The following is an 11,478-nucleotide window of genomic DNA, read 5'->3' on the forward strand; positions in this document are numbered from 1 at the left end:
GATACATTCACATGTCCTATATTTATTTCTTTCCAAGTGGGACGCTGATTTCTTTTCCTAGTCCGAATTGGTGTCAAATTGATCAGTATTCGTTATCCGAAGTTATCAGGTCCTTCTTCACAACGCTTATAAAAGGAAGAATAAGGGAGGCACAACGCAGACATATTATATTTCTCTAGCGATTTCTGGTAGTACAAATCTTTGTCAAACAAACAATTCGAACCACAAAATAATCAACAATGAGCACTCAAATTTTAAGCTATCCTACTGCTATCAATAACAATAATCATGGTGAAAGGATTAAAAGACTTAAAACAGATCATATAAATCATCCATGTTTGCATATCAATCGCTTCAACAATTGGTGTATATGGTGCGGTAAGACTTTAGATGAGCCTATGTATCTGCCTCACAATAATGTTAATTCTCAGTTACATAATCCGGAAGTTAATTCTTTATTAAACCAAAAGAAACTATATCTAGTTCTTGATCTAGATCATACATTGCTCAATTCAATTCGATTAGCGAACTTAGGTATGAATGAGGAGTACTTGAAGGATCAAACTATATCCTCTTTGTTTAGACTAAATAAAATAGGGATCATTACGAAATTGAGACCGTTTGTGTATAGGTTTTTACAAGAAGCAAATAGAATGTTCGAATTGTGTATTTACACGATGGGGAACCGTACTTATGCCTTAGAGATGGCAAAACTTCTTGATCCTGAAAACGAGTATTTTAAGTCGAGAATAATTTCTAAAGATGACTATCCTGAAAGAAATAAAAAAGGGCTAGATGTTCTTAAGATACCAGAGAGTTTAGCTGTGGTACTTGATGATACAGAAGCAGTTTGGCAAGAGCACAAAGAAAATCTGATTTTGATGGATAAATATTGCTACTTTTCTTCAAGTTGTCGTAGTTTTGGGTATAATAACTGCAAGTCTCTTTCTCAATTGAAAGAAGATGAGGATGAATGTGATGGAGCACTTGCAAATATTCTCCGCGTTCTTACACGAATACACCACGAATTTTATGATAATAATTGTGCAAATATTGTTGTTAGAGATGTGAGGCAAGTGCTAAAAACAACAAAACAGGAAGTTTTAAGAGGTTGTAAGATAGTATTTAGTAGAGTTTTCCCTAGAAACTATGATGCTGCTAATCACTGTTTGTGGAAGATGGCGGAAGAGATGGGGGCTATATGTTCGAATGAAATCAACTCTTGTGTCACCCATGTTGTTTCCGTTGATGTTGGCACGGAGAAGTCTCGTTGGGCGATTCGAGAGGGCAAGTTCCTGGTGCATCCTAGGTGGATCGTAGCTGCATATTATCTATGGCGAAGACATTCTGAAGACAAGTTTCCGGTGAAGGTAGCTTAGTGTTCGTCGAACTAAGCCTGATTAGATGGTCTAAATTGATACCAGAATCTTGAAGTTCACAATCACTAAGTCAAACAATAGAACAATTAATCTTACAAACTCAAATACAGTTAAGGAGATGAAGGATTAAGATAATCACAAGTTGGGATGATTCGCCAAATTAAAATAAATTTGGCTAACAATATAAGCTTTCACTCTATGCCCAGATCATCTTATTTCAACAAAATATTGTAAAAGACATTGTATTAGTATTATGTAATTCCATTTCCCTGTTCACCTTATAAAAACATGGGTATGACCAAATTTCAATTGTAAGAACTAGCATTCTTCAGCACAATTATGGAATGAAAATTTATCTTTTACACATTTGTGTTCATTTTGCTCAAACACTTACAGATGTTATTTAATTTACACAAACAGCAATTACTTTAAAACAAAGCATACATACAGATTAAATCATGCAAATTTCAAGAAATAAAGAGCAAAATCTATTAGTTCTTTTTTACATTGCTGAACAAGAACATGATCAGAAGTTGAGATATAGAGGATGAATTTGTAATAGACGAATCACCTCCCAATGAGGCTAGACAATGTATTTAGCATTCCTCCGTCACAAGAATCCTTAGAGGTGAAAGATGGGGAAGGCTCTCGCCATACGAAGGCAGGCTTCTCGGTAGGGACTGATCGTAGACTTGATTCTCCCATGATTACCTGCAGGCTGCAGAACATATCCTGTAGACGGCCTAATAGTCGGGTTTGGATGGCAACAGCCAACAAGCCAACCCCAATAAAAGCATACAATTCGCCTGCCTCTCATCAAAATTTCCCTTCAATGTAGGGTCTATAGCACTAGTACCAACTCAGATGAATTAAGTTAGACAATTATCATAGTTCTATTGGTTTTGATCACTACTGCATCTTCTGCTCTAGTTTATTTGTTTCTCATCTCAGAAAGTTTTTTTTGTCCAGAATATAATTCAGATTGTTGATTATGTCTACATTCTATGCTATTTTAGTTCATTCCTTCTATAATTTTCAATGACATTTTTCAAAAAACACCCGAAAGTTTCAATATTCCTTTTCGATCAGCGGTTGTACTCAGTCTGAACATACAGTGGCTTTTGCTAATTCTTTTGCTGACCATAATGTATTAAATGGTAGTCTGGTACCGAAATCTGTATTCTTCAGCATGTCAGTACATGAATCACTAATGTTTGAAGCTCCCAAATATTCTACTTTGAAAATGCAGCAACTGTTCATGTTCTTATAAATGCGATGCTTAGTAGTTTACTTCAAGTATTCAACTGCTGCTGGTCTTATAACAAAACTCAACTACACAATTCTAAATCAATTGTGTTAACAATTAAACTAAACAGATGGTAAAATTTCGTGTGTGATTATATGATGTAGAATAAAATGATGATAATCCGGTACTGAAGAATACATCTTATATGTGCAGTGGAATAAACAGACGCCAAAAAAGGTCTTTTTACTACTAAAATGTATGTTTTACTAATGAATAAAAAATGTTATGGATTATATATTGGAATTAATTTTGGATTGTTATGTTGATAATCACCGTATTTAATCCTAAGCACAAAGTCTTAAAAAAGACAGTCTCACGTTAGTCTTAACGTGAGACCTGACCAGCCCAAGAGATATATATTTTCAGAAAACGGACCGCATCTCACAAATTCTCACCATAATATTTAGGCGAATTAGTTAATATTTTTAGCGAATTAGTTAAGTATTTCAGCACAATAGTTTAGAGCTGGTAATCTTTATGTAGGCTTCCATTATTTTTTAGTTAACATATTCAATACATTAGTAATAATTGAGCATTATTTTGATTTCTAATATAAATGAAGAAACTGTTGTGAGAAATAGAGAGAGAAGTTATGCAAATATATCAGAGAGTATTGTATTGCATTGATGTTCGGTGTATTCACAAATGGTAGTATTTATAGGCACAAATCTTACTGTGTATTTGCATAAATCAACAATAACGGCAAGAAAAACTTACCATGCATTGAATGCATGGCAGTGGACTTCACTGTGTTCAACAGTGGAATTGGTCATTCCACTGTTTTCACAACACTCCCCCTTGAATGTCCACTGATAACTCATAACAGATGTTGTCTATTTAGAATGCCGTTAGGAAAATCCCTGTGGGAAAAATCCATAACTAGGGAAAGAGTATAACTATAATATATCCTTATATGCTTAAAATTAACTGCCTCATTAAAAACCTTGTCAGGAAAAACCCAGTGGGATAAAAACCTGATCGAAGGGAAAAAGAGTGCAGGCATATAATACTCCCCCTGAATCTAGCATATATCATGAAGATGACGCATTCCAATTTTTCGGACTAATTCTTCAAATTTCTTCGCCGGAAGGGATTTGGTGAATAAATCTGCAAGATTCTCACATGATTGGATTTGTCGAATGTTGATCGTCCCTTCCTTTTGGAGGTCATGAGTGAAGAAGAGCTTTGGTGATAAATGTTTAGTTCTGTCTCCTTTGATGTACCCTTCGCTTACTTGGGTGATGCATGCAGTATTGTCTTCGTAGATGATAGTTGGATTTGTTGTTATTGTTTCCATCCCGCATTCTTCTTGGATATTCTTGATCATTGACCTTAGCCATACACATTCCCTTCCAGCTTCATAAAGAGCAATTAATTCGCATGATTTGATGATGTGGCCGTCAAAGTCTGCTTTGTAGATTTCCAAGATATTGCAGTACCTCCATAAGTGAATACATATCCGGATTGAGACTTAGCCTTTTGTGGGTCTGAGAGGTAGCCAGCATCTGCATATCCAATGAGTGACGCATTGGGTCTTGACTGATAGAATAATCCGAGATCTTGTGTTCCTCGAAGATAACGTAATAAGTGTCTGACTCCATTCCAATGTCTCTTGGTTGGTGCATTGCTGTATCTAGCTAACAAGTTTACTGAAAAAGCTATGTCAGGTCGAGTATTGTTAGCCAAGTACATTAAAGCACCAATTGCACTTAGATATGGTACTTCAGGACCAAGAATCTCCTCGTTTCTTCTCGTGGTCTGAATGGATCATCTTTCTCATTCAGGGAACGCACTACCATTGGAGAACTTATTGGGTGGGCTTTGTCCATGAAAAAACGTTTCAGGATTTTTTCTGTATAGTTTGATTGATGGACAAAAATCCCATTTCTTAGATGTTCCATTTGCAGGCCAAGGCAAAATTTTGTCTTCCCGAGATCTTTCATCTCAAATTCTTTCATCAAGTATTTTGCAGTCGCTTCAAGTTCTCTAGGAGTTCCGATAATGTTCAAATCATCGACATATACAGCAATGATCGCGAATCCTGATTTAGATCGCTTAATGAAAACACAGGGACTGATTTGATTATTTTTGAATCCTTCTTTCAATAGGTATTCACTAAGACGATTATACCACATTCTTCCAGATTGTTTTAACCCATAGAGTGATTTTCTCAATTTTATTGAGAACATCTCTTTGGGCATGCAATTTTCTGGTAGTTTTAGTCCTTCAGGAACTTTCATAAAATATCTGTGTCAAGTGAGCCATACAAATATGCGGTCACTACATCCATCAATCTCATTTGCAATCCTTTCGAAACTGATAAACTTACCAGAAATCTTAGTGTAGTTGCATCGACTACTGGAGAATATGTCTCATCATAATCAATCCCGGCATTTGCGAAAAGCCTTGGGCTACTAATCTTGCCTTATATCTAGTAACCTCATTTTTCTCATTTCGTTTTCTCACGAATACCCATTTGTACCCAACTGGTTTTACACCTTTTGGTATTTGGGTTATTTGACCGAATACTTCACGTTTTTCAAGTGATCTCAATTCTGCTTGAATTGCCTCTTTCCATTTTGGCCAATCTTTTCTACGGCGACATTCATCAACTGTATTTGGCTCTACATCATTTTCATCGTATGTCATTTCAACCGCTATCGAGTAAGCAAAAATTTCATTCAAGACAACATCTTTTCGATTCCATTGTCTCTTTGTAGAAACATAATTAATTGAAGTTTCATTGTTGTCTACGCTTTCATGTTCCTTTTCTTCTGGAACACGTTTCTCTTCATTTTTGTTTTCATCATGCTCTGTTGGGAGATTTATATTAATTTCGTTCGTTGTCTCCCCTTGCCTTTTCATTTTTCTCGGTTTTAAATCTTTAGAACCGGGTGGTCTGCCACGTTTTCGACGTGCTATTGACTCATTTTCAATTGCCTTATTGTCATTAGGAATTTCAATCCGTTCCGGAGCATTCGCAGCAGGTACATGTGACTTTGTCACTTTCTTAGAATCTGTGAATGCATCTGGCAATTGGTTTGCAATACTTTGCAGATGAACAATTTTCTTGACTTCTTGTTCACATGAATTTGTTCTCGGGTCCAGAAACGACATTTGCGATGCGTTCCATGTAATTTCCGATTTTATATTTTGTGGGTCCACTTTCTCTCCCCCTAAGGATGGGAATACCGACTCATTAAAATGACAGTCGGCAAATCGAGCCGTAAATAGATCACCAGTTGTTGGCTCTAAATATTTGATAATTGATGGAGATTCAAATCCAACATATATTCCCATCCTTCTTTGTGGACCCATTTTAGTACGTTGGGGGGAGCAATAGGTACATGTACAGCGCACCCAAAAATTCTCAAATGTGAGATATTCGGTTCTCGACCAGATACTAATTGTAATGGTGAGAATTTGTGATAGGCTGTCGGCCTTAATCTTATCAATGTTGCCGCATGTAATATAGCATGACCCCAAGTAGTAGATGGCAATTTTGACCTCATTATTAATGGTCTTGCAATTAATTGTAGTCTTTTGATTAATGATTCAGCAAGACCATTTTGTGTATGTACATGAGGTACAGGGTGCTCAACAATAATCCCAATAGACATGCAATAGTCATTAAATGTTTGGGATGTAAATTCCCCAGCATTGTCTAATCTTATTTTCTTTATTGTATGATCTGGGAATTGAGTTCTTAATCGAATTATTTGAGCCAAAAGTTTTGCAAATGCAACATTTCTGCTTGACAGAAGGCTCACATGTGACCATCGAGTAGAGGCATCAATTAATACCATGAAATAACGAAATGGTCCACATGCAGGATGAATAGGCCCACAAATATCTCCTTGAATTCTTTCTAAAAACATTGGAGATTCAGTGGCAATCTTATTTATAGATGGTCTGATTATCAATTTGCCAAGTGAGCATGCAGAGCATGTTAATTCATTTGACCGAGGAATTTTGACATTCTTTATAGAGTGTCCATTTGAGTTTTCAATGATTCTATGCATCATTCCTGTGCCAGGATGGCCTAATCGGTCATGCCATAGAGTAAATGATTTTCTATTATCTAACTTCTGGTTAGATATCATATTAATTTCAATCGGACGTATATCTATGCGATATAGTCCCGAGGAAATTGCTGGCAATTTTTCATAGATGTATTTCTTGCCGTTTTTCTCTGCCGTTAGGCATATGAATTCCTCTTTGTTCCGTCATTGTTTCCAAATGGTAACCATTCTGACGTACATCTTTGAAACTTATGAGGTTCCTTCGAGATTTACTCGAATATAATGCGTCATTAATTATCAATTTTGTCCCATTTGGAAATATAATGCAAGCTTTTCCAGAGCCTTCAATTAGCTTGGCTGTCCCAGAAATTGTACTAACATTTGCTTGGAATATTGTAAGTTTTGAAAAATACTCTTTATTTTTCAATATGGTGTGTGTTGTCCCACTGTCCAGGAGACATTGTTCTTTAGTTCCAACTTCTGATGAATTCATATCTTCATAAATAATAAATACGATGATTAGTATAAGAAAAATACGTATTTTTATTAATAATAAAGGAACAAATACATGAAAGTGGATATTGAAGCAGTTGAAATAAACTAAGCACATTAATCGATTGTGATCTAAACAAACTTATTTTCAACTTCAGCATCATCCATAAAAAAATCTGAAACATCAAGGCTGGGCATGGATGTAGTGGCTTCATTAACAAAGTTTGCTTCAGCATTTTTTCCTTTGTTTTTTATTGAAGCTTGATATAGATCTACCAAATGTTTGGCAGTACGACATGTGCGGCCCCAGTGCCCCGGTCATGCCACATCTATGGCAAGTATCATTTCCTTTATAGGACGTCTGCCTTTGATTTCCAGATGATTGTCCCCAATTTTTATCAGAATGTTTAAAATTATTATTTCTTGGGGAAAATCGGCCTCTTCCACGTCCACGCCCTCGGCCACGGTAATTACCACGTCCTCTCCCACGACCGTTGTAATTACCGCGTCCACCACTATGTATAGCATTTGCTTCTGGTGGATTAGAGCTTTCTATTGCATTTATCTCATGAGTGGCTGAAGACCCCGTAGGTCTAAGATTATGATTTTTCAGCAAAAGATCATTATTTTGTTCAGCCACAAGTAGTACTGAGATTAGCTCAGAGTACTTTTTGAAAGCTCTGAACCTGTATTGTTCTGCCAATATGATATTAGAGGCGTGGAAAGTGGAGAGCGTTTTGTTTATCATTTGCTCTTCTGTGATGGGATGATCACAATATCTTAACAATGATACAATTCTAAACAATGTTGAATTGTAATCACTGACCGTTTTAAAATCCTGGAACCTCAGATTGGTCCAGTCATAATGTGCCTTTGGGAGAAGCACATTTTTGTGATGCCCATATCTTTCATTTAGGCTATCCCATAGTTCTTTTGGATCATCCACAAGTAGATATTCACTTTTTAAACTTTCATGTAAATGATGTCTTAGGAGGACTAAGGCTTTTGCCTTTTCTTGTACAGTCGCAATTTTAACTGATGCGGCTGTTGTAGTTGCATCCCCTTGTTGGGTTGTCACATCTTTAATTGTATGTTCCAGTCCTTGGGCCTTTAAATTCATTTGGGCGTCCACCGTCCATTCTAAAAACTTTTGCCCAGATAGATCTAGTATGTTAAATTGTCTTTTCACTAGATCTCCCATTCTTTTGACTACAAATAGGTAAATATTTGAAATTAGTAATGATGATAAATCACATATATATATTATCTCCCCCTGATTTATATCATTATTATTATAGATAAATAATACAACAAAAAAAAACTAAAAATAGCGTACAACAATAATGAAGCTAAGCAAAAAAAACAAGAAAATACCAAAAATAAAACAAAATACAACAAGTGAATAAAAAAAAAAAACTTCCTAAAATGCACTTAAAGACAAAAAAAATTGATATTCATGTGCATTTTTCGCCATTCTTCCGGGGGAAATTTTTTTTTTGTCTCCTATTTATGTATTAGGAGATATATCATTAATGCCATGAGGAGGAAAAAGAAACCGGCTATAAGAAATAAGTAGAGTTTTATTTTCCTAAAATCCTCTTCAAAAGAGGAAGATGAGGGTGGAGGACGGTTGTCGTCGGCGTTAAACATGGTGGCCGGAAGGTTGAGGAAGAAAAAAAAATTTGTGGGTTTAGAGAAAGAAAAATCGGAAGAAGATAAGGGATATGTGGTGAAAATGGGGATGGTAATCCGTTTTATAGAGGGTTATCCCTAACTGTGCAGTTCATATACAGTTAAAAAATATACAACGCAATAAAATTCTAATATTGACAAATATATATTAGAGCATGCTAGTAAATTGGTAATATAATATATGTAACTATAAATGCAAAAAAAGTAGAAGATTAGAGACAATAATATATAATAATGTTCTGAATGCTTGTTCCCTGCATACATACGACATTATTGCACATATAAGACATAATAATGCTATCACTTCACTAGGCCGTCCATATAGGTGGCAATAAAAAAAATTAACCTGTCCATATAGGCGGTTTAAGAGCAGATAAAATAAAATAACGTAAATAAAATGTCCTTGCCCTCCATGAAGGTGGCGTTAAAATTATTTGTTTTCTGCGTTAGTAGTATGGTGACGTTTACTACTAGTTTCTTCCTGTTCATCTCTATCTCTTTTATTACTGGGCGGAGGTTGATTTTCAGCTGGTTGTATAGGAGGGTTATTATTGGTGTTGGGAACAGGGGTTTGTGGGTTTTCTCTGGTATGAGTATTTGTACCGTTGTTACGGTTACTGGGTCGGGGCTGTATTACAGTTCCCCTCGCTGGGTTGGTAGTGAATGGCACATTGTTTCGCTCTATCCAAAAATAAATACCCGAGACAGAGACATTGTGTAAAACAATGTTAATCCCGTTACTTTGTTGGTCCATGTTCGGGTAGTAAAAGGGTTGGGCTTGGAAAAAAAATTTAAACTTAAAAACAAAATGGATGTAAAAATTTTAAAGATACCTTAAAAAAATTTCCGGTAGAACACTCGTGCTGATAACGTGTTGTGAGAAATAGAGAGAGAAGTTATGCAAATATATCAGAGAGTATTGTATTGCATTGATGTTCGGTGTATTCACAAATGGTAGTATTTATAGGCACAAATCTTACTGTGTATTTGCATAAATCAACAATAACGGCAAGAAAAACTTACCATGCATTGAATGCATGGCAGTGGACTTCACTGTGTTCAACAGTGGAATTGGTCATTTCACTGTTTTCACAACAGAAACAACTTTTTAACAAATCTAAAATATCAAATACAAAAGACAACCTAGCATTTGGAGGATAAACTGGAAACGGGAAAGAGGAGAATGAAGAAGAAGAGTGAGAGAGGAGAGAGATGAGAGACAGAGAAAACACGGGGCAGAAAAGCAACATTGCAATTCTAACAAAGTGGAAGGGCAAAATAGTCCTCTCCCTGTTACTAAGCTACAGTAAGGTAACTTCTCACTTTTTAATATGTATGGATTTATGCCTATTTAAACATTTTTTATTACTGCACCTATTTTCTAGAAGAAGAAAAAGAAGTTGTCATACACCATAAATAGCAACTCAGTTTTCTATACTACTCCCTCCGTCCCAAAATATAGTTCCCATTTTTATTTTGGGAGTCAAATTTTAAAAACTTTGACCAAATATTCCTACTAATATATACAAAAATACATATTCATGAGGGGTCTTGTTATATTCGTCTCAATGTATAAATTCGTAATATCAACTTTTTATATTTTTTACTAATAAGAAATAGAAGATATCGTAGGTCAAAGGTACGTCTTGGAGACTGTGCAAAATGAAATGTGAATTATATTTTGGGACGGAGGGAGTAGTAAGTACTTCCTCTGTTTTTTTATCATTCCTACTTTTCTGTGCGCGTCTTCCCATGCATGTTTTAAAACTTAAATATCTTTCATTATATATTAGTAAAAATTATAACGATTGAATATTAATAAAGTACTAATTGAAACGAATCAAACAAGACCCCACATGACTATGTTTTTTCTTATAAATTGAGAACATTTGAGAAGATTCTCTCTATGTATGAATAGTGTCAAGATTCCAAGTGAGAAAGATAAAAAAAAAAAAACAGAGGGAGTAGTAACTAACTACTACCACATCTATTCATCCCCACGGGTATTTGCTATTTCTTTTTAGAAGATAATAAAAGCATAAAGATATATGACAATTTAACAATGATATGATTTTTTTTGTAGCTACTATGATAATTTTTTAATCAGGAATATACATTAAATATTAGTTAGAACCATTGTCAATGCTGAAAAACGTAGATTATAGTACATGAGTATATAACTTTGAATTATAATTGTCAATACCTCTAATTTAATGAATGATTATAATTCTAACACGAATTCTACAGATATGAATTGTCAGTAGTCAATACTGCATTTGTTAAGAACTTGAAAGTTGTCTCAAAACTTTCGAAAAGTCAAATCCACTTTCTATATTAACTATGTTTGTGTAATTAGAAATGGTTATATGATGGTCCAAAATTGTCCAAATATTTCAACAAGTAACAATGGATGTGCCACTTCTCAATTTGCTCTGTAGTTGAAGATTTTAGGATTAAAGACATCTCACATACAAACTTACTCTTCTCTTACTTTTCTGGGTGCTTTATGCACTTCTCAGTTTTGCATCTAAGGATGTTAATTCTAAATTTCGGACGTATATCATGTGCTATACAAACTTACAAATAA

General features: G+C 35.0%; 1 protein-coding gene across 1 annotated transcript; it reads left to right on the forward strand.

Annotated features, from left to right (window-relative positions):
• Nucleotides 1-239: 239 nt before the first annotated feature.
• LOC104889328 (RNA polymerase II C-terminal domain phosphatase-like 4) lies at nucleotides 240-1,787 on the forward strand. The gene has a single exon (XM_010674523.4). The coding sequence runs from the start codon at nucleotides 240-242 to the stop codon at nucleotides 1,377-1,379; it is 1,140 nt and encodes a 379-aa protein (XP_010672825.2). The 3' UTR covers nucleotides 1,380-1,787.
• Nucleotides 1,788-11,478: the final 9,691 nt, after the last annotated feature.

The sequence above is a fragment of the Beta vulgaris genome, chromosome 3 (genome assembly GCF_026745355.1).
Source record: "Beta vulgaris subsp. vulgaris cultivar EL10 chromosome 3, EL10.2, whole genome shotgun sequence".
NCBI lineage: Eukaryota > Viridiplantae > Streptophyta > Magnoliopsida > Caryophyllales > Amaranthaceae > Beta > Beta vulgaris.

What these genes read in the sequence shown, in the direction of transcription:
- LOC104889328 (XM_010674523.4), top strand. Translation starts at nt 240, where the DNA reads ATGAGCACTCAAATTTTAAGCTATCCTACTGCTATCAATAACAATAAT.